Source organism: Taurulus bubalis (genome assembly GCF_910589615.1).
Source record: "Taurulus bubalis genome assembly, chromosome: 19".
NCBI lineage: Eukaryota > Metazoa > Chordata > Actinopteri > Perciformes > Cottidae > Taurulus > Taurulus bubalis.
Genome location: NC_136607.1, coordinates 14,403,455 through 14,430,817, shown reverse-complemented (window position 1 = coordinate 14,430,817; position 27,363 = coordinate 14,403,455). Strand labels below are relative to the sequence as shown.

At 42.3% G+C, this 27,363-nt stretch overlaps 3 protein-coding genes across 3 annotated transcripts; all 3 read right to left on the bottom strand.

Annotated features, from left to right (window-relative positions):
* Positions 1–1,711: 1,711 nt before the first annotated feature.
* Positions 1,712–5,611, bottom strand: edf1 (endothelial differentiation-related factor 1). Its single transcript, XM_079234728.1, has 5 exons — positions 5,392–5,611; positions 4,277–4,328; positions 3,970–4,130; positions 3,297–3,390; positions 1,712–2,244 (listed from the first exon to the last, which is right to left on the bottom strand). The coding sequence occupies exons 1-5, from the start codon at positions 5,467–5,469 to the stop codon at positions 2,183–2,185; spliced, it is 447 nt and encodes a 148-aa protein (XP_079090854.1). The 5' UTR covers positions 5,470–5,611; the 3' UTR covers positions 1,712–2,182.
* Positions 5,612–6,094: 483 nt separating this feature from the next.
* Positions 6,095–8,654, bottom strand: LOC306751170 (uncharacterized protein). Its single transcript, XM_079234712.1, has 4 exons — positions 8,558–8,654; positions 7,315–7,453; positions 7,097–7,201; positions 6,095–6,491 (listed from the first exon to the last, which is right to left on the bottom strand). The coding sequence occupies exons 2-4, from the start codon at positions 7,450–7,452 to the stop codon at positions 6,327–6,329; spliced, it is 408 nt and encodes a 135-aa protein (XP_079090838.1). The 5' UTR covers position 7,453; positions 8,558–8,654; the 3' UTR covers positions 6,095–6,326.
* A 651-nt stretch (positions 8,655–9,305) lies between these two features.
* prrc2b (proline-rich coiled-coil 2B) lies at positions 9,306–26,988 on the bottom strand (the record flags this gene model as incomplete). Its single annotated transcript, XM_079234801.1, has 30 exons — positions 9,306–11,667; positions 12,338–12,523; positions 12,846–12,927; positions 13,093–13,169; positions 13,351–13,542; positions 13,696–13,936; positions 14,069–14,196; positions 14,282–14,379; positions 14,467–14,656; positions 14,808–14,909; positions 15,138–15,425; positions 15,585–15,661; positions 15,957–16,098; positions 16,188–16,303; positions 16,612–16,763; positions 17,475–19,517; positions 19,685–19,892; positions 20,016–20,217; positions 21,121–21,359; positions 21,458–21,797; positions 22,597–22,771; positions 22,881–22,965; positions 23,957–24,120; positions 24,393–24,517; positions 24,675–24,988; positions 25,245–25,388; positions 25,494–25,557; positions 26,029–26,131; positions 26,579–26,756; positions 26,874–26,988. The coding sequence occupies 30 exons, from the start codon at positions 26,986–26,988 to the stop codon at positions 11,500–11,502; spliced, it is 6,738 nt and encodes a 2,245-aa protein (XP_079090927.1). The 3' UTR covers positions 9,306–11,499.
* Between the last annotated feature and the right edge of the window lie 375 nt (positions 26,989–27,363).

Sequence of the window (27,363 nt, the reverse complement as noted above, 5' to 3'; positions counted from 1 at the left end):
CCACAAAACAAAGCTCAAAAGCTAAAGCCTGAGGCTTTTTTTCACAAAAGATACTTTGAAATGTCACAATAATTAAATTAAAAATGGCTAAATTTCATTTAGCTGCTTCAGTTTCAGTAACGTGCATGCTGGCTCACAGCTGCACTTAAATATCTCAGAGCCACAGAGTACTTCAGGGATGACGCATTTTTGCAGACCAACCCTTGAAGTTAGCGTTGCGCTGATTCCCTTGACAAAAAGCCGATGGGAATTTCCATTGGGTTTACTTACACAATTTGTTCAGCGCAATAATCTTCCCAATTGTGCACCATTTTTATGATTTTTAAAGCGTGATTCGGCAAAACTAAGAAGCTAATGTTAGGCTAAAAATAAACTACTCAAGACTGGGGTATTTACAGAAGTTTTTCATATCGTAGAATAAAACATTAAAAACTGTTAAACGTGTGTTAACCACAAGCTTTATTTCAGGCATCTAACCAGAAAACTTGACTTTGAGATGAGGGAACTGGAAGCGGAAAAATGCAAACTCATGTCCGGGTTGTAAGACTTATTCCTGCAGCAGTCTGTTGTTAATGTTATGATTAGCACCTCTTCTTTACCTAAAAGTAAAAATGTCTGATGTCAAAAAGGCCAGTTAGGAAACCAAAGAGTAAAGTAAACATCACAGCATTGCTTTCCAATTAAAGATAAAGTGCCATGGGACTATCTTCCCAATACAAGCGGACAATGTGTATCCACAGCTCTGTGTTTTTTTTCGGGTTCTGCTACCCGCTATATTTCTTTGGTAATACCTTCTATTAATGACCACATTGATTTACAGATGTGCCACGGGCACCACAGGGTCTTATCTTACCAATCCAGGGTTTCCACTGCAGGGCTCGATAGTGGCCAATCAGGAACAGACTACTTGAGGGTTTGCACTTCTTGACCTCCGAATGGCCTTCTCTTTTCCCTTTGTTTATTAATCATTCCATGAATGTGTTGTCCCACTTGCACTTCCCCTTATTATGCTGCTTTTGTGATTCTGCAACAATAAGGTCCATTAATCTTTAATAAAACAGAAGGTAGGGCTTGCTCTAACAATGTAGAGCAAGCCCAGCTTCATTTAGGCTGTAATTTTAGAGTGTTTGAAGAATGCTGGCATGTCTCACAGTTCATTCTTTAAGTCTCTTAATTAACATTACACACCAGAACATTAGTAGTTTTAAACATTACAAATTAAAAGGGCAATTTGTCAATTTTGGAAGCGTTTAAAATGTACATTAATCAGCCAGGGCTTGGCACAAAAGTCTAACTACAACACAAAGGACTTGTGCAGTGTTTCAGTATTTGGACAGTGAGACCGAGCCAATATATTGCCGGTAGTATTCTGACATCTAGTGGAATAATTCAAAACTACATTCAGATTTCAAGCATTACAACAAGTAAAATGATCCCAATTAAGTTTTGATTGAAAATGTGATTTGATTTCCAAAAATTCTTGCGGTAGTACAAAAATCATGAAATAATGTATTTCTCAGAAGTGTTGTACATTAAAAACTGGTTGTGGTACAATTAGTGCCTTTGTAATTATGAAGCATTGAATTATTTGCCAGCGTTTGCAAATAATAAGCTTGAATAAAACCTTTATAAAAGGACTGTTTGAGAAAATGTTTTGTTGTGAAATCCTGTGCTACAGTGGCTACAAATGCACACCCAGAAAAGGTCATGACCTGCTAAACTTTATTTTTGTAGATCAAAACAAAGAACAGTATTAAAAACTTGTCAACACTGTTATGACATCCACCCACTGTCTCAAGTGTGTGAAAAGGATGCACTCAAGCACTTTTGGCTTAACATCATGCTCAGAGTCATGAAAAATAATTCTACTTTTTAAATGAGTTTACATTATTATCAAAAAGTTGAATCGATCATGCCAAAGCAGACATAGGTGAAAAGAAGATTCACAGAACTTCAAGTTTGTGACGTTCGATCATTCATTTGATAATGTGTTTCAGTATGCAGCCTGTAATGCAGTAGAGCACCAGGTCCTCAGGCAGGACACAGGTGAGATCAGCCCAGGTAGGGGGAGAGAGGGAGGAGAGTTTTTGAGGGTTCTTGGAAGTAGGGGGTTAGGAAAGGGTTCATGTTTCAGAAACAGGGAAAGATGGGATTTGGGAGGGCTGATTTCGAGGCTTTGTTTTCATTTCTTCTTGGGTTTGTCCTCCAAGGGTAGGCCAATATCCTTCCCACGCAGTTTCAGCCCTATTCATGAGAGAAGATGAGTAATAGTTACATATTGCACCACCAGATTCTATGAGTATAGGCGTAGTCCTCTAGGAGCAGCCTTGCACACGTGCGCAGTAATGAAGATCCTTTTTGTGCCCTGCATGGGCCTGTTATGTACGCACTTGCGAAAAATGAATGGCCGAGTGACCACAGTTCTGCTGCTCCGACAGGAGTAGGTGGAGCCAGAGGGACCCACAGTTTAGAATGCTACACCTATACTAATGGAATCAGGAGTTACACTACGTAACTAACATTGTATATTGTACCAGGCTTCATCGTCTATGAGCTGTCGCTTTTGGGTTGAGGGCGAAGCTGATGTGGTCCATTAAACTAAAAAGAAAGTACACAAAATGTGGAATTGCCACGTGTAATACGGCTGGGAGGCACCGTCTGTACCTCGGTTAACAGTGAGGTGAGCATTAAAACGGTCCCGGGGACTGCGGTGTGGGTTACGCCTGCTGGCATCACAAAGTCTCTCAGATCTGGTTTCCAGCAGATCCTGAAACAGTGCCTTAGCGGCAGGCAAATGATACAGAGGAGGAGACGGTCGCTGCTGGGAAAGAGGAGGCCGAGAATGTGGAGCTTTGTATCACTCATCCTTATCAGCCTCTAGTGAACCCGAAGAGGAGGGGGGAGAGCCAAATAAAAACCCGCTATGGAAGCGCTGAGCCAGCAGACACAGCGCTCCTCATCACCGTGAAGTAGAAGGTGGAGATGCTCATCTGTCTGGAAGGTACCATCACCACCTTCAACAGACTGATTCTTCAGTTGTTGAACGCTTGATGCTGAAGAAAACAATGGGAGCAAAACTATGGCCGCACTGCTGCCACATGTTGCAAATGTGGACATAAGAGAGGCTCGTGCAGGACACAGGGATTAAAAAATAAAATTTGCCACAACTGCGCATGCCCGCGGGGATAAACCTAAAGCAACAGCTCTTAGAGGGTAAAACATAAATTACATAGAGCATATCTTATACAACTGACAATTGAGACATAATTATCAATCATATCGAAGCATATTCTTACCGATCACTCTCTCTACCTTGCCGAGGACCTGGTTGTTGGGAATTGCTTTTCCACACTCGTAGTCTGCAATGACCTGAGGCTTCTCATTAATTTTCTGAGGAAAATATTTTGCAATCAACAATTTAGAATTTTGTTATAACACAAGCCACAAAAACTACTCAAGCATGTAAAACACTTCCTGTTGCTGGATATATAATTACGGGCTGCATTCGTTTACACAATAGCATAAAACTGACACCAACATGTTTGAAATGACTGCTATTTTTGTACCTGAAATTTTTCAGATGATTATGGGAGAAATGGTTGTGTGGATACATGTGTCCTCGCTAAGATACTGTATTCATGAGAGGCAGTGTCTCACAGATCTCAAAGCCAGACATCTGGCTGTTTACTTTCTACTTCCTAGGCAATAAACACTTGATGGTGTTAGGCTGAATGTGGCTGGACATTGGTTAAGTTATCACAATATAAGACAATGCGTTTCTCTGTTATTGATTAGCATCATCTCTATTTCCTGCTTTTAGGTTTCTTTTACTGTATGTTTGTTTATCAAATATACCAACATACATAAAAAGGTAAACAAGGTTTTTCAAATCCTGATCAAGGCATCTGTTCAAGCAGTACTACCAACTAATACATGTTGCATGTCAATACAGGATAACTGTATACTCACAGTGGCCAGGTCTTTCTGGGTCATTCCTTTATCCTGTCTGCCTTGCTGAATGTACTTTCCCACCTCATGGGGAACCCTGTCATGGTGTAGCTCCTCTGTCTCACGGTCCAGTTTGGATGTGTTCTTTGTCACAAGATGCTGTTTGTTCTGTCCTGCAGACCCTGTGTGACGAGCAGCGGATCAAAGTAATGTTTGGGCATCATCCAGGGCGGTAGACGTGCAATATCACCACAAGCACTAGCAGAGGTTGTTCCTCCAAAGTTATTAATTGGGAAATTATACATTTATACAGAAAGTATGAAGTTACATTTTTTGGATGTCTCAACGTCATGCCCGCGTCTCTGGGCAGCCGCGATTGCCTAGAGAGAAAAAAAATGGGAAAGATGTTCAAAATCTTACATTACATTTAGCTGACGCTTTTAACCAAATACACTACTCCAGATTCATTAACTGTAGGTTGTATTAAGACCAGGCTGTATTCAGCTTTCGACTTATTATTATGAATCATGAAACCAACTGTTAGTTAATAAGCAACGAAACTGCGTATCTGGGTATGACGCATCAATCAAATAAAAGACGGCCTTGAGCACAACAACGACAACTTTACAACCAATGAGGCGGTTGCTCCTCTTCCGGTAACATTTATTACCCAGGACTAACCGGAAACATATATTCATACCGTACCATATTCAGATGTTACATTAGAGCAACTATTAAAGTAAAGTTGGGTGTATTATGATTTATCTGTAACCTTTACGGGCATTAGGTGTTCAACTGACGTTAATCACCAGACAGACGTGTGTGTGTGTGTGTGTGTGTGTGTATATATATATATATATATATATATATATATATATATATATATATATATATACACACATATATTTAACTATATATTCGTCATATCACACATAACATACCTTTTGTTTCTGGTGTAGTTATGAGCAACGTTAGCTATAGACATGTAACGTTATATTTCCAGGTTAGCTTGCTAACACTAGTTAGCTACTGGCTATTTTGATGACCGTCAACTATTAAAACAGTTAAGTTAACATCACTAACTAACCTGGCGTCATCCACCGACTTGGGTAACGTGCATCAGGTGTATGTGAAGTTTAGTTTTGCCGAAGAGACTCTTACGTTAATGATAATACTGTGTATCTAACGCTACATGCGCACTGTTGTTATTGTTACTAGCTAGCTAGCTAGCTAAAGTAAACCACGACGCATAAGGAGCGTGTGTCGCGTGAGCCCATAACACCACGTGTAGAAATGAACGCTTTAACAAATGCACTCTGCACGAGCCGTTTACTCGGGTGTTCACAATGAGCTGAAACCAGCATAGTTCAGAGGATCCACAGTTGAAGGTTTGCTCGGAAACAAGTTGCAAACACACAGACAAAGTGGGGCGCCCGTGCTAACCTGCTTGGACTTCGCCTGAGAAGCAGTCGGCCCCTTCTTCCTCAAGACAGTCACGGTGTCCCAGTCACTCTCTGCCATGTTGCCAGGGGTTCACTCGTTACGCAAAATATGTAATATAGATATAAAAATAAGTACAACTCGGTGTTTTCAAAAGTATTCTTTTTTTGTTTTTAGAGCAGGTAGTGTTGCTACAGCTAATCTGACGCTCCGTTCAGAACGATCCCCCACGCGATCTGCCAAAGCTTTATTTACAACAGACAGACGAACAGTAACACTATGGAGTTTCATCAGCAGCGACTGTGCTGGTGAAGCACAAACACCTGCATCCGCGTCACAGGTTCCAGGAAGTGCAGCCTGATTGCACTTTTTGTATACTCATGAAACACGGCCTCGTATTCCAGTTAGAACAGAACAGTTTGTTGTGAGAACAAAGTACACGAACATACAACGTCAATGCTTAAATAATACAACTAATGGTAACAAATTGCCATTAGGATTTAATGTAGACATTATTCTGAATAATGCATTGCTGAGTGCACTAAGTGCACACTTAACAATGCATGTCGTTTGTTATGCACATGTTATGTGTGCAATGTTTTTTTATATTAAGCAAAATGTAAAAATAACAGGCTAGGGGATTTCACTAACTTTACACAAAGGTAGCATGGAGACAAAGCGTCACACTGATCCGATAGGATTATGATTATCCAAGATTTTATTCAAAAATCTAGAGTGTTCAACTCATGCATGGGACAGAACAATGTTAAGTATTACACTGCACGTACAACATTTAAACTATTATGAGTGAAGATTAACCAATGAAAAAAACTGTGCAAAGACTTTGGTCTTCGATCATCAATTTGGTGGAAGGGAGCTGTACAATATTTTTGCACTGACTGCAACCTCAGTTGATCTATTGGCCACAGTGAACCAGATCACCAGTTACAGGACATTTCAGAAGCAGCGTCGCTGTTTCGTCTCGTGCGGATGGGGGACCAGCCAAACTCTGACTGGGCATCGTCCGCCTGGTGGAGACGTCCTAAGCGATAGCCATGTTTGGAACTCTGTTTCCCTGCCCATGCGCGAGACTTGGGATTCATCTGGAAACAGATTAAGCAGAAATTAGTGAAGGGAACTGTGCACTGATGGGGTTCAAAGTCTCAGAAACAGTCCAACGATTAGAAAATGGGGAATATTTTTTTATTCTCATCCCAGATTCAATCTCTCAAACATTTAATAAAACTTCCTAAAATAAAAGTGTTTTCCGGTGTCACGACCTACAAACGATGCTGTATTACCAGCCAGGCAAAGTGGGCAACTGCCATCAATTGTGTGTGTGGAAATTGCTTTGTGGTAATTTAATTAAACTTCAAAACTAGTTTGATAATATACACAACTGAATCCCAATAACTGAACTTGCAAGCACCCTAAGGTGGCTACTGTATCTTTTTCCCATGAATGCATGAGGACCCGCCATACAGTCAAAAGGGCCTGTCTAAATCATATTTTACTACCATTCACATTCCCCTGGAGATTATGCTTATTGTGCATATCCTTAATTTGTGTTTAAAACCATTTGTATTATTATGGCATAACATACTAGAACATTCACGGTGCTGATTAAAAAAATATATAGTAGAGGATTACTGCCAGTTTTTTCTTTGTACATTACCCAGATGCCATCAGAAATGATTCCATTCCTCACCTGAACAAAAACAGCTGTGTTCATGTGAAGAGTCTCCACACGCTCCGACAAGTGATTCAACCATTCCAGGTGGTCAGCGATAGACTGGGTAAGATCGCTGTTGCTCTGTTTTAGAAAAAAATGAATGTCAAAATTGGAGAGCGTTTAAGAGTAATTAGTTTTGATGAAACTGTTTTTTTTAAATCATAGATGGGGATTTCTTGTATGCCGGACCTAACCCCGGATAAATTGTCTTTCAGTTCAACAGCGCCAAGGCGAACATGCTCCAGTTTGTCGATCTGCTCCTTCAGCCGGTCGTCAAGCTCCTGCATCATCATCAGGCCTTCATCGGGCCTGACGCCCCGCTTGGTCGCCATCCTGGTTGACAGAAAAAACACCTGTTATTCTAGTATACTTAAACAAACGGAATTAAAATGAGAAATGAACAAAGTCCTGATACTCAGTTAATGGGCAATTTTTTTAAAACTGTTTGCTTTGAGCTCAACTTATTAAAGTTTTACTTGCAGATAATTGAAGGATTTCTTCACTGACTTTTAGGTGCAACCACCAGAGGGCGACACCACGTACAGCCTTCTTTCAAATGTCCTAGGGAGCCCTTCTGTAATGCAGTGCAACAACACTGATGTAGTCTTTGCAGACACATTTTACAATTATCACCGTTTAAAAAGACCACCGCTGTCTGAACCACGGCACCGATTATGAGAAATTAAAAGGCTGTGTGTTTTTGCCAGGATCGCAATGTCACTTGCAACTGGATGAGAACATCCACACTGGAGAAATCTGGATTCAATGTTCGAAACACTCTCACACAAACACGACGTGTTTTCAGGACTTTCGGGGACATTACATTGACTTGCATCCATTTTAAGGAGACTTTCCCCAACAGGAAGTCTAATCCTATCCCTTACCAAACCTTAAAACAAATCTTCACCTTAAAATGTAAAATATGATGTTTTTAGGACGTGAAATCGTTCCCGTTTTGTTCTCACAAAATGACCGTGTAATTAGACTTATGTCCCCATAAGACGGGTAAAACACGACCAACCCACTTTTTAGCTGAATTCGGATTTAAAGAGACATTGCAGACTACGTACATAATAATTTAGCCACGTTTAATAATCAAAGCTTTTCTGCTTCACGGTGTGGCAACATCAGATCATATCGCCTACCAACAACTTTCATCCCCGCTAGAAGCAAAGCACTGGGTCATTTTAGGGTTAGGCCCTCACAATGTTTTTTTTAATGTTAACAAAAACAGAACGAGTGAACATCAAATATTCAGACGGCCTCGTGAACAGAACTTTGCAAACGACACTGAAGCCTCAACGGTGAATTCGAATGTTAAACATAAGCGTATTGTTACTCGCGCGTGCAGCACACCACGGGACACCGTCCCTGCAGACTAACACAGCGGGGGTCTGCAAAAAAAGTTTTAAAAAAACTAAACAGAATTGAAGTTACCTTGTTTATCTGACGTAGAAACACCCAAAATGCTCGGAGGGGAAAAAAAAGCCGTGTTTGTCGGGGGGGCTGAGTACGAGACTTCCTCCCTCCGCAGCTTCAGACGGAAAACTGTCTTCGTCCAGACAAGCCCCTTTGTTCTGCAACCATCCAAGGAATTTGACATTTCTGACGTCACGCAGATTTAATAGTTTTTTTTAAATTTTTTTTACAGGTGCGTTATTGTGGCATTATAGTCATTGCTATTAATAAGATAGCGACCGAACGTTGGAGAGCTGGTAAAAAAAAAATACCAATTGTATTATAAACTGACTCAGTGTTGCAGTGGGTTTGAAGCTAATCTAGTATTGCTGGCTCACAGGTTCTTAAAAACTAAATGTTTTGCTGGCATTTAAAAGTGGTTTCTACATCAAGAGCAGTACTTTCCCAATCTTTTAAAATCCTAAACCCACTTAAAATGGGAGTGTCTATCTATCCCACATTACAGGCCATTCGTGTACACAAGGTACAAGCATTTAAAACGAATAACAATTTGAAAACTAAACCAAATGGTTCTTTAAAAACTTATTTTGTAGTATAAAAGCCACTTGAGGTGTAACTGCTGGGAGAAAAATACTCAGGTGGCTGGAGGAACTGCCGGACTACAAGTTCAACTTGTCTGCTTGAAATGCTAAAAATTATTTCCCCAAAATGTCTGCTTTCACAAGAATTTGATGCATGGTTTTAATATGACAAAGTGAGAATACAGAATCAACAGTACATTAATGAAATCACAACTGCTTTATTTCTTTTCTTTCAATAAGCTCTTTTTTTTCCTTTTTTTTCTTTAACAAGGGAGAGTAATGACCAAATATCTGAAAGGATAAAGATCAGGTTGGATAAATAGAATGCTGGATCAGCTGTAGAAAGCACTGGTCCTTTTGACAAAATGAAATATGCATCTTAAAAGTAAAAAAAAAAGAAGTCAGGACAACATTTTGGTGCAGGTACAGTGATGAGAAGCATCAGGATCTTTTGCGGGAAGGGATGAGGCAAAAAAAAAAACACTCCAAGCCCGATAAACCTAACAACAAGTGAAAGCCGTCCATTCTGAGAACAGTGACCTTTTCAACGTTAAATCCTTTATAGTGCCACAATATCTAAAATGAAATGTGGAGTTTAAGCCTCCCCTCACTGACGAGGCTCGACTGTACAGTAAAATATGCATATACATATATACCAGTGAAACACTGTCAAAGATAAATCGCAACATTTTGTAGTGTCATGGAGCGTTATGGTAAGCAGTAACATTTAACCAGTTTTGGCTTTGTGAGTTTCAAAACGTGTCCATTACAAAAAAACAAAATAAATGATGATTCCAACAGCTTCACATTTTCAAATAGAACAAACACTTTAAAAGTCCTTCTTAGTCCTCTGGAACTGCAGCGCTCACAAATAAAGCTTAAGCAAATTGTATGTTAATTCAATAAGCGATGCTATATGCCCCGTCATTTGTGATCCATTAGCTTCTAACAGAAAAAAAAGTTATTTGGACCCTGATTGTGATTATAGTTAGGCTGCATTTATTGCTCGTGCCAACTCAGAGACCAGATGCTGAATAATCAAATAGGGATGAATCCATTTCTTCACAAGTCTCCACAGTACTGTTAAATGGGATTTTAACGGAATTAGAGAAAAGTCTTTTAAGAGCTTTTAAAGAAGAAAGCTAAACGCCCCAGACTGAGGGATGTAAAAATCATCACTTACATCACATGTTCATTAACAGATTTGATTCATTACAACCCAAACACAGCAATAAGAAAGCAAACATTTCAATTAGCTATTTTCTTTGGGGGGGAGGGGGGGGCTTTACAGCCATTGCTAATGCAACCCCCTCCCTCCTCCCCCTCCGCCCACACAAAAACTTCACAATGAGCCCAAAAAGAAGAAAATTGTTGCCAGCTTGCTTGAGCAAAATCCACACAGTCGATGGCAGCACTATGAATGCTGAGTTCAGGTACAGTCTTTGTGAAATGTTGCTCTGTTCTAAAAAGGTGTCCCGCAAGTTTACACACGTTCAGCACGTCACATGCACACGCTGTATCAATGCCGGTGAAGTTTCATGGAAGCAACATGATTTTGGTAAAAATGTCCGACCGTTTAGTTTCAATTTACATACAGAAGAGAGCGAGCAAAAGAATGTAAAAGAAAAGAACCGAGTTTCACCACAGTTCATGGGCTGGCTAAAGGACCCCAGAAGATACATTTTGAGAGCGATGCACTTGACTTTTTGCCATGTTGACATGCAATGATGGCCACAAATTGGAGGATTTTTTTCTCCCTGGGTTAATAAAATAAGTCCTTGAACAATAGCAGGAATGGGTGATGATCTTTATAATTACCAGCAAAAATGCCAATGAAAAATGAGAAAAAAGTGCCCCACTGCATTTCAAATTTGTTTTAAAAAAAAAAAAAAGAATTGTGAACAGACTTTGCTTTTCATAGTTGTATCAAGAGCCTGCCTGGTCTTAACAGCTCCAGTCCATAAAGAGGGAGTAAATATAGTTTGTCAAAATGGTATGAAAAATGAACCATCTGTCTGAGTTGGCCATTTTCTTTTCTCCACTTTGGAGAGAAACACAAAAAAAAACAGAAATATCTTTTTCTCTTAACCAATCTCTTAAAAGTGACTAATAATAAATTAAAGAGGACCTTGAAGAGATCTGTTTAAAAGACTGTGTGTGTCTATGTATATATTTATATATATATTTATATATCTCTATATGCGGTGTGAAATAATAGTGTCCAGTTCTGATAGTTCAAGAGGGGTATTTCATTATGATGTCTGCATGTATGCCCCTTGCCATAGTGCCTTGGGATAAGGTGGTCTTGGAAGGCTCAGACATTGGTCAAGGGGCTTGTGTTGGCAGGCTGAGTGGTGTTGAGGATTTTAAGGTCCATTGTTATGCCTTGCCCTCCTCTACTTTGACAGCCTGGGGTTTGATGGCTCCAGAGCGTGCTGGTTTGGCTTGCCCCGTGGGGGGTAGGGGCTCCTGGAGTTTGCTGGTCATGCCCCCAGATGGTGTCTTGCCCTCACCCACTACCTTGCGCACTTCTCGCATGGTTTTATTCTGCACAAAGAAAAAGGCAGAACGACTGAGACCAACAGAAGCACATTGAAAACAACACATTTATGCACCAACACTGACAGACCGAGAGGCTATTGGGTAAAAATACGTTAGATTTCAAACGGTGACAATTTTATCCATCTGCATAGTTTGGCAATTTCAGCAGTTACTTTTCCAATTTATGCTTTGTCTGGAAAAGCATCGTTTTACAGGGTTATACAGTGTCATAAAGCAGGAAAGATTCTCAGCTTTTTATCCCAAACTTCTACCTCATTTAACCCTTTAATGTGAATGCACCATAACCACCACAAACCCTAGAGATAATGATCTCTATTATCCATTATAATAAATATAAATATATATATATATATATATACTGTTACCACATGGATTAAGAATGCTGCAATGAACATTTTAGTTAACTATTTGTGAAACATTAAAAGTAGAGTTTTCTCTAAAAACACATCAATAGTACAGGTTTATACTATGGCAGATAAATCTTACAGCACTACAAAAGCACCCTATAAAGACCTGTCAGTTACAATATGTTAACTATAAATCTACACCTAAAGTCAAAGGCGCACACTAATAAAATACACAACACAGGTAATGCAAATAGAGAAAAAGAAAATTGATGAAATTAAATTACCTATATTTATAGTGGGTGGCTCACCTTCATGCCATCCTCTGGCCCTTTAATAGGGGGCTCGGGGACAGAGGGAGGGTTGGAGTGGGAAAGGTCACGGCCAGGATTGGGGTAAGGGGGGGGGCGGATGAGGACAGGCTTGTTGACCTGCATGACTGGTCTCTGAATGGGGTTGGGGAAAGGGCCAGTGTGGGGCGGGCGCATGTGCATCACCATGCTGCCCTGAGCAGTTGGGACCTATTGGTGCCGGGTGAAGAGGGGGGGTGGGGGGGTAGATAAGAGGCGGGAAATAAATAAAAACACAAATTTAATTAGCATGCCAGTATTGAATGTGTCCAGGATTTTTTTTGTCTTGTTTCTTCAAACGCATCTCATCAGTGCGTTTAAAAATATAATTTTGCATACTGTATTCAAACGGCAAATTAAGTCAAGTGATGAAAATGAGGATTTAACCAATCATGTCATTCAATTTGAATTGACCCTGGTCTCTCATTTTGAGATGCAGGATCTACACAAACATAAAAATAAAAAATACCTGCTGAGCATAATGTGGAGGCAATGGGCCTAAAGGCCCTCCAGGACCAGAGGGCTTCCCACTGGGGCTGGCAGACCCAGGCCTGATGAGGGGAGGGAAGAAGAAAGTAAAAGAAAGTAAAAGAAAGTGTTATTTCCAGGAATTTCCATAAATGTGCCTTTGTGACACACCATCTGTCACTTGTTGATGGAGCAAAGCTTCATGTCCGACAGTGGTCTTCTATTATTTCTAATTAGTAATAACTTACCTGTAGGATCCGGACATGCCGTGGGAATGATTGGGCTTCTCAGCAAACTGAAAGCCTTTCATTTCCATCTGTGAGCCCTGAGAAAGACATGTTGTCAATGCACATAAACAATATCGCCTTTTTTTATCAAAAAGATATATGAATAATTATACAGATTGGTCTACATGTTTTTGTGGGATAAAAATTGAATCCGACATTCATTTTTGCCCTGAACAAACAAGTTTTTGGGTTGAGTATCCTAAGATCAATAAGTCACACCTCTCGGCCGCCAGTCATGACCGAAGCCTGGGAACCAGGTGGCAGCATTCGGCGTGGGCCACCAACTGACAGGTTCTGTCCCTGCTGCAGCTGGATGGACTGTGGGAGGATGAGATGCTGATGTTGATGTTGATGCTGATGCTGCTGAGCAGAGCCATAGCGCAGTTGAGAGCCAGGTAGGGGCATGGTCACCTGGTGAAAACAAGGACTTTAATGTAAACGTTGTTCTCCAATGATGCCACAAAAGCTTATATATGGGGAGCTAAAATGCATGTTATTTAGCAGCATCAATAGGAACACAGTAACTTCAGCAGTTGAGAAACTGAGCTTCAGCAATCCACTAACCTGGATGAGCTGAGAGTCCATTAGCTGGGAGGAACCCATACCCGGCCCTTGGTTCATCTGGTTGTCATAGACTAGCTGCTGGCTGCCATTCATTGGCTGATAGTGGGAGCCTGACTGTGTCTTGACCATGTCTGAGGGCTGCATGCCAGGGAAAGCAGAGTAGGGCCCCTTGAGAGTGGCTCCGCCTGACAGCACCATGGGGCTGGGCTGTGACAGGTTGGGGTGCATGTAAACCTGGGACCTGAAAAGGAACGAGAAGAAGAAAAAAAAAAACTAAATGGTGGTGCTACATATATGAAACAGATAATATGACTAAAGTGAAGCAAATGGATGGGACCATTGGAAATTCCATGATAGATTGAGGTGGCAGTACCTGAAGGGGGGAATAGAGTTGAACATTTCTTGGGACTGAGAGACCGGTAGACCTCCCCGAAGTCCCAACTGAGCCTGAGCCTGAAGAGACGTGTGTAAAGAGATGGGAATCTGCTGGGCTGCGGCTGCCTGAATGGATGAACAAATGGAACATGATGACAATTCTGCTAAAACACAAACAAGCCGGTGTGGGTGTGTGGGTCTGTCTCGCTACCTGTTGGTAGCTCTGCTGCTGGCTCATGCTGGGAGGTACCATGCGGGGTTGGCTAGGAAAAACATGACCATCCAGATACAACGGGGGAATATGACTACCTAGAAAAGAGAAAAACAGGATTTTAAGTTTAGTTCCACTCAAAGATTAAGCCCTCATCAAATAAAGAACATTAAATGCAGTTTTACCTTGCATGGACATGGAAGGAGCTACTGATGCCACAGGCATTGGAGGCATTGAAACCCCTCCAAAGGAACTGTAGCTAACACCACTGGAGCCAATGCTGCAGGGGGGCTGACCACCGGAAGCAACTCCGCCAGGAGAGCCCTGCTCGGGTAGGGACTGGGAGTTCTCCCACGCTTTGCGTGCCGATTCCATCTGAAGAAAAAGAAACATTTACATTTAATTTTCCCACTATATTATTTTACAAGAAAGAGTTTGCATAAATACATAGACAAGTCCTTTTTCCTTCTTTATCATATGTATGAAAATATATAGTTTGGTGTAAATTGGATTGTAATTCAAATACCTTGAGAGTGAGGTCAGCACTGGGGAAGGACATGGGGTTGAGGTTAATGCCCGGCTGCATGTGGTTGGAACGCAGCATGGGGATACTCTGGTTGAGAACAGTCTGTTTAAAAACCAAACAGAGGTTTAGGATAAATCAGTTGCATGTCAATATCTCTTGCTTTTAAAGCAAAAAAGGCCACTATTCCATAATCAAAACAGAACTTTAAAACAATGTTTTGACAATTCCTGTGGCTATCGTCACATCAATCTGTAATGCATTTGGATTACCAGTGGTTATTGTATATTTTTTTTTTAAAGACACGACAAAAGTACCTATATAGTCACTTACATTGGTATTAAGTGCTTCCTGAAGCTTGTTGACAGGATTGGACACAGGAACTGGGGTGGAGCCTGGTGGTAGGCTGAAATCAGAGTCTTTGGCACTGACACCAAACTCAATAGGAGGCACAGGCAGAACAGCGTCCACATGGAGGTCCACGCCATTGACTGGCGTTATCGGGCCACCTTCCAGCCGATCAACACCTTCTGATCCCTTGCGGTGCTTTAGGGAGCGTTCATTTCCAATGGGCCCTGGCTTGTGCTGTTCTTTACTCTGCTCTAGACCAGCATCAGAGTCCTGGCCAAGAACAAGACAGTAATTGGTTGAAATTTGTGCAATCTTCAGCCAACTTGTTATTTGTCAATAAGGATTCAGAAAGATATTTTCACGGCAGCAAACAAAGCAGATACAGAATATATGCAGTGTAAGTTCCAATGAGCAACTGCATTGTACTACCTCAGAGTTGGGCTCGCTCCCAGTGTAAGACACCTGCTTAGTCCACGAGTCTCCCCCTGAAGACTGTACTGAAAGAGCTAAAGAGATACATTAATGCCATTAGTAAAACATGCAATCAATGTGTCTGTTTTAACACAATTTCCATTCCCCCAAAAAATCCTCAACTATCCACGTATGAAATTGATAAATATAGTTGTGATTGATAAGCATTATTGTCATTCCCATTAGTTCATAATGTGAGACCTGTACAAAGCTATATTCTGCTATGTGTTGCAATAAAACAAATGTGCTCTAAATGTGGTTACTGCTCAATAGCACTGACAAAAGCATAAAAAAACAAAGCACAGTCACAAAGTAGGGTCTGTCTTCTACCGGAGCTGTTGGTCTCCCAGATTTCAGTTCCCAGGCTGTTGGAAGACAGCGCCTCTTCCGGTTGTTCAATGCTCATGCTTCCCTGCTTTTTTGCAAAGCGTGGTGGTATCTTAGATGCAATAGTCCTGTTCTTCACTGGAACCTTACACAGGCAAAGACAGAAAAAGCTTTAGAAACTACACTTTGTGTTTGTCCCAGGCATGATTAGAAGAGCATACAGAGTAAACTTACAGCAGATCCCTGCTCCTTCCTCCTTCTATCATCCTCCTGTGGGCGTCTTTGCTTTTTGGACATGGCATCCTGGTATCCATCTTGATTTGAAACTGGTCCCCCTGAGTCCCCCTCAACTACAAAACAGACAGGTGGTCAATGCAACACTATCTGCAGATGGGTGGGAACTGCAGTTGTGAACATTATCTGTATGTTTAAAAATGTGCGAGTCAGCAATGCAACATGCATCATCAGTTTGGTTTAAGGCTAAAATTATAGCAAATATTTAGCTAAAATTAGTCAGCTAAATTAAATGTGCTCTTGCACCATTTCAATCCTAGAAATATAGAAATGTAGCAGCACCATAGTTCCCTTTCAGAATTGTTCATTTCATTTCTATCAACATGGAGAACACAAAAAGAGAAATTCAAAAAATTGGACTCACTTGGGTAGCTGCTGAGCTCATACTGGGACAGAGGTTCAGTCATGTCTGTCTTGATGGATCCTTGCTTCAGTTCCTTCCCTGAGGGTTCATTGGGCTCCCGCTCCTCTGGTTGCTCTATGCTGTAGACAGAGCCCGACTCATCTGGGCTTCTGCTGAAAAACAGGAAAAGGAGACAAAGCGGTTGTAATTAGAGATTCTGACATAAAAAAATGAACAGAGGAAAAATAATCCAATATCATCTTAGAAACTACTGACGAGTCTCATTTTAGTGCTTTGGCACAAAACAAATATCTAAAACATATTTCAGTTCGCAAATGAAGAAGAAACGGGATGACTTGACATTCTGGCAAATCTACAGTGTTGGTAGCCAATCCTCCTGTCAAGCACAGACGCCTTTCCCAAATTCATCTAGCCGATGAAACTCAGCTACAGCCTCATCTGGGACAGACGGATGGTGAGAAGTGCTTAGTACCTCAGGCTTTGCTTAATAGCATGGGAAAAGTACAAACTATAAATACAATTTGTACTTCCTTAAACAATGGAGCAGAGTAGAAGAGTGTCAAAATCGGTGTTCAGTCCTATCACTATGAGAGTGTCAGTCAGAGTATATATATATATATATATATATATATATATATATATATATATATATATATATATATATATATATATATATATATATATATATATATATAAGAATATAGGAGACACCCTGTGTTGTTGGTTTCCAAATAACTATAACTACCAGACCATAGGCAAGGCTGGTCCCAAGCACATATTGCAGATGCTTCATTCTCAATGATAATCCATATGGGTACAGCATAAAGATAATTACTGCAATTTTTTTTTTTTCTATTATTCACCTCTTACAAGAATTCCCTCCATTCTGCCAACTGTCACTCCTGTTGGAGGAGGAGGTGGGGGGATTATCAGGCGTACGTCCCATCTTGCTGACTTCTAGCAGTGATGGCTCTCCTTTCCTGTTCTGCCGTTCCACCAATGGTCTCTGGCTAGAGAAGCTTCTCTTGCAAAGTTCCCTCTTCTCGCCAGAGCCTGGCTCACTATGGCCAGAGTCTGAGGGAACATCACCATGTCCTTGTGGAGCTGTGCCTCCACTTCGCTTCTCCCTCCAGTCGAAGTCGCTGTTCTCAGATCCAGTCTCCCATTCTTCTGCCTGACCATGCTGGCTTGGGCGTCCACCAGGATAGTGGCCACTAGGCCAGTTTTCTTCCCCAGTGCCTTTGGGGCGACCAGGCCAGGGGTTGGCGGAGTTGGCAAAGTCTCCATTTATGTACTCATCACTTGTCCACTGGTTGGTACCAGGTTCAGGTTGTTGTAGACGACGGAAGCGTGGAGGCTTGTCTTGACGGGGTGGACGGCGTCTTCGTAGCATCTGCCTATCAGGGTTGTCATTGTCAAAGTAGTATTCTCCTTCCCGGTCTTCTGTGCCATTTTCCATGAAGGAGCCAGTTAATTTAGGTGGGTACTTGAGAGTCTCACGTTCAACAGGGGGGGGTCTGCGGGAGTAAGTCGGCTCAGGTCCAGGAACATAACCATTTTCTTGCATGGAGCCACCAGTGCTACTAAACTGGGGGCCACGGCCCCTCCATGTTGAAATGTCCCTGGGTCCGCCAAAGCCTCGACTGTAACTTCCAGTGGTGTTCATTCTGGGAGGCAGTATGCGAGTGCCGAAACCCCTGCTGGCCTTGGGATTTTCTCTGGAATCTGGGGCTGCCTGTTCATCCGTGTACACCTTGTTGGATCGCCAAGAGTCTCTATCAGCCTTACGGACTTCTCCAGACTCTGCGTAACTCTCTCCATTTTCAGATCCCTTCTCGCGGCGCCTCTTGGGCAGTTCCTCATACTCAGAGGCTTCACTTAAGGTCTCACTGACATTGCGCCTGCGGGGCTTGCCCCTCTGGAACTCCTCCACATTGACAATGTCCCTAGTTGCTCTGCCTCTGCCTGTCCGCTGAGTGCCACTGCTGTTGTTATTGTTGTTATAAGCCCCCCTGAGATTGTCTCCAACTCGGCCACCACGGGTTCCGCCTCTTGAGCTAAATTCCCTAAATCCTCGACTGCGGCCTCTACCCGTTCCCCTGACTGCACCAAAAGCCTGTTCTTCGTCAATGAAGATCCAGTTATTGCGCCGTGGTGCTTGAGGCTCCTCAATTTCCTGGCTCTCTCTAGGTGTCTGGTTCTTGCCAATGTCCCATGCACTCTCTTTGGGAGAGTCATCACTGTGGGTGCTCAGAGGCCTGTCTGTTTTGGTGGGAGCTGGTGACTGCCGCTGCCTCTCTTCAGGCTGTTTCTCAACAACAGGTGATGCTGAACGCCTGTTGCTGGCAGGCTGGCTATCTTTCTTCAAGTCGTAAACATTAGTAAGGACTTCTTTCTCCAACCGGTAAGGGACAGGCTTCTCCTCAGGTTCAGGTTTAGGCTTCTCATTCTCTTTATCTTCGACTTTGAGAGCCTTGAGTACTGGCTTCTTGATGGGACCAGTTCTGCGAGTCAAGGTGCGCCCACTGCTCTCAGATGGCTGGCTAACATTACTACTGGAAACGGCTCTAGGCTCAGCCCACTGACTTTGGACATTGAGTCCTCCATCTTGTTTCAGGCCTCCATCTCTTTTCCAATTGTCCTTTGAGCCATCTGAGGTCTCATCGTGAGATTCACTGGCATCTTTCTGATTCTTGTCTCTACAGTCTTGTTTTGGGTAATCACTATCTGCATGAATCAAGGGGTGGTTCTGAGCAGTGGTCAGCAAGCCTTGGTCATGGTGTTGGTGTTCTCTGTCCGGGCCTCGGCTCTGGTAAGCATGATGGGAGATATCATCTCGGGGGTGGGGCAAGCACTCATTGGCCATCTCTTCATAGGAGTCCTGTTGGGTGCAGGCCATATCACTTCTGTGGACGACAAAAATAAATAAAAGATGAAGAATGACAAAAACAGTAAGCAGGGTTTTACGTGGCAATAATGTTTTGTGAGGCCAGTTCTAATGAAAGAATGCCCTAGTCTAAGAACTGCAAAATTCTGCAAAAAAGAGTCTAATATCTTAAACATAATATCGGACCTGTCATCTGGCTGAACACTGTCTGAGCTTTCATGCGGTCTCTGGTAAGGTGGAGTGAAGCTGCGCAAGGGGTAGCCATCTTGGTTCCACATAGGGTAAGGCTCAGTGGAAGGGGCTCTCCTCTCCTGGTGCAGGTTTGAATGGCATCCCTCATCGGAACCAGGGCTGTTCAGGTGGTCTTGATGCATCATGGGTTTCATCATTCCTGCTGAAAACAATCAATGTTTGAATTTCATAGCTTTTCCATGATACAAAAATAATAATCAAGAAATCAGAGGAAAGTGTGTACAGATGTGAAAGTATCTGCTCCTTTTACTGAGTTATTGCTCACCTGAAGAGTGGACCGCACTGGGGTAGTAGTCCACAGGAGATCGTCCTTGGGTCATACGGGGATCCATGAAAGGAGGCATCATCATCCAGCGGGGATCGAACCCGAGGACATGTGGGGGATAGTAGCCCCGCTGGCTGTGGCTTGAGCCAGACGGAGCAGGGTGACCCGACTGCTGCCAGTGCTGCATCTTGTATAATTGTTCCTGTAGAAAGGAAGCAACAAATACACTTTTAAGAGATTGTGCAATTTTTTTTTTGAACTTACTTTTAACATTCAGCTAAAGCCAATGCGAGACTTCAGAGTAATCCACGTCAAAAAAAGAGATCTTCAAATGTCTTTTTAGTATAGAGCCCCTTCTATTTATTGTACATTTTATGAGAATGTGAACCAATCCTTTAACTCCACATCTTTAACTCCACATTCACAATTGAACACACAAAATTCTCGCAGCAAGAATCCATAACTTGCACTGTTAACAAAAAATGCAAGATTAATAATCAAGAAAATGAAGACTAGACATCTATGTTTAACTCCTCCCGCATGACGGTTTTCATCATAGCAGCTGTTCTCCGATGAGAAAATTGCCAAATAATCTAGTAATCATCCTTTTTCACAGTAGATATTTTGACTCGTCATAGGTGGAAAGGTTCTGTTCTATTCATGTGTCCCAGTAAGCCATGGCAGTGAGGGGAAGCCAGAGCAGTTAAGTATAATTCATCCATCATCAACTGCGAAATGTCAAAATGTCTTTTGTTAAAATGCCTTTGAATATTTAACCAACTCTCTTGATGTGAACCAAAATGTAGACACTTTGAAATATTGCAAAGTGTATGCATCTACTTTTTACAGAGTCCATTTCCTGTTCTTCTTGCATGAGATAAGCAAAAGACATTAGCTCCAAAACAACTGAGAATAATGAACAATGGACAATCCAATCAACGACAAGTAGGTTAACAACCTTCACACAGCTGTTTGCATGCGATGACAGAGGGAGCTACTTCCATGAACTCTTGAGAGCCCTCTTCTCACAAAGCAGCCACTATAACATTGATGCATTAGTCTGGAATTAAGAATGTATTGGTTAGGAGCATCAGCCGATTCTCACCTGCTGTTGATGGTGCTGTGGCTGCGGCGGTGGCTGTGACTGCGGCTGCAACTGCGGCTGCAGCTGTGACTGCTTTTGAAAGCGGGGAGGGATAGGTTTGGAGGGTTGACGTCCACTGTAGTCTCCGGAGGGGGAGATTGGCTCCTGGATATCATCCTCACTGGCACGGTAGTTAGAGAAAGCGGGTTCCTCGCGATAACTATGGCCAGGAGAGTTGTCTAGGGCACACTCACTTCCATCTGGAAATCATTAGATCACAGAATAGGCTAAGAATGTGCCATTATGATCTACAATAAGTAGACAAATGTACACATAGACAAGCAGTTTGTTGTCTTACCTTTTGTGCTGTACTGCCAGTTCTCATTGTGGCCTTTACTCTGTTCCCTGTCTGGGGAAAGTGGAACCTCTTTGCCTTCTCCCTCTTTCTGGCACTCCTCTGTTCTTGATGTCTGCCTTTCAATCTTCCCAAACTTTTCATCTAGCCTTTTGAGTTTTTCAGCACAGGCAGCCAGCCGTTCCTCACGGGCACGCCTCTCCTCCTCATCCCGGCGTCTGCGAGCTCTCTCAACAGCCTCCAACACCTCAGGTGACACGTACTTCGCCCTTGCTGGAGCCTGAGACTGGCGCTGGTGATCATCTAGGTCAGCCAGTGGCTCACCTTGGATTTTCTGCTGGACCTAGAGATGGAACAGAGGCAGTTGAAGGGAGAAGTATGCATGTAGTATTACAAAATATCTATATGGTCTCCTTTTAAGTGCTTGAATGCCCAACAAGATTTAATGATTTTAAAAGTGTTCATGCTTGAAGGTGGTCATCTTTAGCTCCAACATTGAGAATTTTACGTAACAAAACAAAAAGGTGTGCATTTCTTAAAACAATTACACCGAAGGTTCAATTCTAATTTACAAAAAGTGTTAAGATTTAGCAGTCATATAAATTGTTAAAACATGGGGGGAAAAGGAGATGGATGACAAGCAATGCATGCACCATAGACCACTAGGCCTTAAGGACATCCTAAATGACATGGTCTGCAAAGCCCATCCACTCACACTGACGACTTAAAAGCCCAAAAGAAAACATCAAATATGTACCTCAAATGGGCAACTCTACTTGGTTATTTTAGGGACGGATTCTTTCACATTGAAACTGGCCAAAAAAAACAGATGCATAGTCTACATTTCTATTACGTCTGCCACATTGTTTTCAGTTGCCAACCAAAAGGGAAGGCAAGGGAAAAGTGCACATATCTCTATGGTTACTGCAAGGTCATTCCTCCCAATTCAAAAGGACAGTCTCAGTTGAGGATGTATGAAGGCACACTGCTATTCATATGCTCTGCAGTGTTGTCTTATCCTCCACCGTCACAGAGGGATTAAATAACAATATGTGTGTTATAACATCACAATAAGTTAATCTTAGACAAGTCATCTCAGTGGAGGAGGATGAGAGTGGAAAAACACAACAGTGTGTTGTTACCAGGGTGTCCGTAGAGAGATATCTGCTGTTGGTCTTCCTGGGCTGCTCGTGGTGGTGGTGTTGGTAGGAATAGCTCTCCTCAGGGCCCTCCTGAGGGTAGGGCACTTCACCTGAACTCAGGGAGGATGTGCAGTCACGCTGGCTCTCTCGCTCCCTCTCCTTCTCCCATTCAGTCCTAAAAAATAACGCATCAAAATTGAACAAGGAACCCTTTAGAGGAAGTAAAAAAAACAATATATAACCTTATTTAGAGCATTAATGAGGCATCAGCAAAGAGATCTCACCACATCCTTTTTTTTTCACCGGAGGGGTCTTCTTCGTCATCACTGAACTTAAGCTTCTCACCATAGTCAACTTCCTCATGGAGTCCTAGACAAACAACAAACTAACAGTCAGCGGCGGTAATGTAGAATGGGGTATAGAGCTTGGGAACAGGCTTTGGTATCCTATCTGTAAGCTCTCAGCTGGGAAACTGGAAAAACAATCTGGGAGTTCTTGCATGTAAACAGAGCTCCATTGCATTCATACAGCCAGCGATTGAGATTATAAAACGTACTTTAGTATTGATAGTGAGTAGAGTGAAATAAGCACTAAATATACGAGCAGTCTATACTATATACTGAGAAATACTTCTATACTGAGAAAGCTTAGGTGACTTAATACATGAATAAAATGATACACTTGAAAGAGTAATGTTAGCAACATTTATCTTGCCGAATGAAAACCATAATGCTGCGTTCACACCAAAAGAGTTGCGAAATATTTGTGCGAGTAGATGAGTACATGTAAAGTCAATGCACAGACGCGAATGAAGCGAAACATTTCAACTCGGGCGAAACAGTTGCGTTGAGAAGCTCCGCCCGTCGTCGAAAAAGCGTTGCGAAAATTCTCAACCCTTTTGGTGTGAACGCAGCATAAGAGGGTAAGTCAACTAGCTGTGTCCTGAGCAGGTACGCCAGCACATCCGACTTTTCTAAGTCATTTGGTTGAGCTATGGAATGCTACACAAGCTAATGTTGTAGATGCGGCTGGATCTGATCAACAACTGTCAGAAATGTTTTATCTTTCATCTAATGTACCTTGCCTTATTTTGGTGCTGCACATTGCAGCATCTATTCAGCTACAACAGAAGTTGACATCTCTATTAGTGTAATCAGAGCACTGTATGGTCATAATTGCTGCCATATGATAAATTCAGCGATAATTCACACGCAAACATTGGTGCAACGAATATTCAGACAATGAAGAGAAAACTTAATATGGTACAAACTAGTCAAGACAAAGTCAAATGTAAACTTTATATTTGGCCTCCTAAAAGAGGGGGATGAAGGAAATTCACATGACTCAAAGAAATACTGACCTGCCCACCCATCCTCAGTGTCATTGTCAAGCTCATCCAGATCCTTCAGGTCGTCTGCATTAATGATGGCTGGACGTTGCGGTCTTTCACCAGGCCTGCGGATGGGCTGAGAAGAGGGTCGAGGTGGAGCACGAACAAAGCGGTTCTCTCTTCTCACATCACCACTGCAAACAGAGATAGGAAGACAAATTAGCCCGATCTTGGAACCCATTGGCTTTCGATCCGACGACTGATAAGCCTCTGGGGGCAAGGGGCTATAAGTCTGTGATTCTGGTGTAGCCAGCGGATATCCAGGCTAAAAATTTTCGCGCACTGCTTTAAAAAAAAAAAAAATCCTGTCTAGTTGCCTTCAGATTTTACATGTTAATTGTCGCAAAGGTTTTGGGTTAAACTACTAATTATTAGAGGAATGCTCTCACATTGTGACTGTACTTACTTGACAACTTCAGGTTTGGCGTAGCCCAGTCTAAAAGCAGGTTTGTTGTCAAATCGAGCTGGAGCTGCTACAGTGGCAGGAACGTGGTCTGTACCTGGGGCTTCGCGTGTCCCTTTGGAGCACATCTGAAAACAGCAGGTTGAAACAACGTGTTTATAGCAGAAAAATAATGAGCCATCAAAAGGATTTGTGTTGTTTCTGGATATTTCCAACAGTAAATGTTTCACAAGTAAAATCGACAGTGTCTTCACACAAACAATGACCTAAAAGGATAGTACTTACAAATGCAGGCAACATGTCATGGTAGACAGCATTCGAAGTGTGATTAAGCTGAAACTGCAGAGCAGTAGGGACGGTTGTTCTGCGGATAGGCTGGGCGGGTCTCAGCGAAAGCTCCTTGGGGTCAAGGACTGGTGACTGAGCCGTCACTACACTAGAAGAGGTCGTGCCGTTGGCAGAAGGCGGGTGAGATGAGGCGGGAGGGGTGCCGTTCTCACCCAGGGCAGTGAGCTTAACCTCAGGATCTGCTGGCAAGCCGAGGGTCAGGGACGAGGGCTGAAGGTTCCTGCCACCACCTTCCCTCCAGCTCGTCACATCTTAAAGTGGGGAGAGTTACATTTCAGAAACAATAACAGCTAATCATCCCAAATTGTCCGCATAAACTTTTTAAAAAAGACATCTATTCTCCCCTTTGCCCCTTTCTTTTAATTAAACAATAATCCAATAATGTGTTTTATAGCACCATTAGATTCTAGACACTCAAAAACCTTGCTGCCATTTTAAGAATTGTCTTTCTAGCAGACATCCTTTTATCTACGGGGTGGCCAGAAAAAGTTTTAAGTTCAGACTTACTCTGGGGGCGGAGGCTTGGTCCGGGCCCATACGACGGATCGAAGCCGCTTCTTTCCTTGCCAGCCTTGTCCTGTTCTCCAGCTGCCTTCAGCGTGGGAAATTCCTCGTGAGAGAAGGGCTGAAGTCTGTTTAAGGCCCTTGAACCTGATGTTGTCATTGAAAGAAGTTGCATTTAGAAAAACATTTGTCTGCCGTCATTTGATTTGAAACACCTCACACTCAATTAAAGATTAATTTGAGGTGACTCACCATCTCTTTCTACTGCTCTTCCATTTAGCTGGGCCCATTGCTTTGGTCCACCTGCGTTTGTGTTCTGTGGAAATGAAGGAAACAAAAGTCACAGCCTAATATCCACACACTCTTTCTGATCTTTAAAGACGTAATATTTGACTTTTTTTCCCTTGACAAAATTTGCTTAAAAGGAGTCACTCTCTTGCGTTAGCTAGACCGAAACAGAACAGACACACTGCGACAGAAAAGAGGACTAGGCATCATCCTCTCTGTATCTTGCAAGAAAACTATGTATGTCCACTTATCAGCAACATCTGCTTTCAAAACACACTTCAAAGCTGGGATTGTACGGCAATTGTTTAGTCACATCTATTTTAAGACTCCAGTCCAGAAGTCCAGTTCAAAATATATTTAATGTGTATTAAGGAGTGCTTAATGAGGAGTGCTTAAGGAGTCCAAGATCAAATTATAGACAGAAGTTAATCTTCATGATGTAAGAAGAAGAAAAAGAAACTATCCCATGTTGTACATAACCATAGCAACACATACACACCTCCTGGTTGGCTACCGGTGAGGGCTTCTGAAGATTGGAGACAGATTTCTGTGAAGCCAGCTGTGGCTGCAACTCCGGCAGCTGTGGTGTTGATGCAATAGAACTACAAAGAAAGAAAAGTTTTGTCAAATTTTGTCACAGCGGGCCACGGGTACAAGGACTTGACAAAAGGATCACAAGACTTTAGACTGACTTGCGCTGACAGCCTGGACCTCCAGGCAACAACTGTCTCATCATGAGGCAAAAGCTTTGGAACAACAGCTGACTTTTACAAAGCTCAAAGCTTTATTGAAATGTTTCCTGACGCTGCCTTCCGAGAAGGATAAAAGCGTTTTAAGACAATACTGGTCTCTTAGAACGCATCTTTACATTGCACACAGGATAGTTAACTTATTTTCTTTCATTGCTCCACAGCCTATGGCTATGATATATGCTAAAGTATCTTAAAATAAACTATGAAATAATTAATTGTAGCGCAGTGGATTTACCTGAATGTTAATATAATGATAAAAGTGGGTAGTTTAGAGTGTTTCAACCATTCTACCCATACCTCTTTTGATCGGGTTGTTCCTGCTTGTTCGCCCATCCTGTACCGTCTTTCGGCACAATAATCACGTTGGGATCGTTTCCTTTGTTTTCGGACTTCAAGCTCGGCAGGTGAGCAGGTGGGGGCATGCGCCGGGCTGCGGCCACTTTGCCAAGACTCTGCAAGCCATGTCGGGGAACTACTGGGAGAGAAAATATAGATAGATTAATAGATAAAGCAAGGGGACTGAGATTCACAAAGGGATTGACAAGAGATGCAAAGAAAGTAATGAAGTGTTGAGGAGAGACAAAAAACATACCTGCGTTTTTTTGATTTTCTGTTGATTTTCCCTTGTACTTGTCAAATAGGCTAAGTGTGGAATACTTGCTTTTCCCATCCTTGGACTTGGTTATTTGCCCTAAACGATCGGACATTGCGATGTAATGTCATCGAGTATGGAAATTTTTTGTTGCGCCTCTTCCCAGTGCCTTCTGATTCTACAAAGACAGGAAGAAAATAACTGTCAACCATATGTACAAACTTCACTGCAAGAACAAACAAAAAAATCCAACCTTCGAGGAGGAGGAAGTTAATCTTCAGGTCTCCAGGCGGCGACCATTATTTATGAGTGTGCAAGTAACAATTTCATGTGGTCGCATTCATGCGGGAGCATGACATCATCTATTTCATCTCTGCCTCCAAAGTCTTTGCAGCGTAAGAGTTTACAAAACAATCCATTTAGCTGGTACCATGTTCTAAAAATGAAGCAGCCTATAGCTGAAGGAAGCTGTTGGGAAGGTAGAGACAAC

What these genes read in the sequence shown, in the direction of transcription:
- edf1 (XM_079234728.1), bottom strand. Translation starts at nt 5,469, where the DNA reads ATGGCAGAGAGTGACTGGGACACCGTGACTGTCTTGAGGAAGAAGGGG. An exon ending in CGTTGAGACATCCAAAAAAT is followed by an intron (nt 4,131 to 4,276) that starts GTAACTTCATAC and finishes CTCGTCACACAG; the next exon opens with GGTCTGCAGGACAGAACAAA. An exon ending in CCCAGAAAGACCTGGCCACT is followed by an intron (nt 3,391 to 3,969) that starts GTGAGTATACAG and finishes TATTTTCCTCAG; the next exon opens with AAAATTAATGAGAAGCCTCA.
- LOC306751170 (XM_079234712.1), bottom strand. Translation starts at nt 7,452, where the DNA reads ATGGCGACCAAGCGGGGCGTCAGGCCCGATGAAGGCCTGATGATGATG. An exon ending in TGAAAGACAATTTATCCGGG is followed by an intron (nt 7,202 to 7,314) that starts GTTAGGTCCGGC and finishes TTTCTAAAACAG; the next exon opens with AGCAACAGCGATCTTACCCA. An exon ending in ACACAGCTGTTTTTGTTCAG is followed by an intron (nt 6,492 to 7,096) that starts GTGAGGAATGGA and finishes ATCTGTTTCCAG; the next exon opens with ATGAATCCCAAGTCTCGCGC.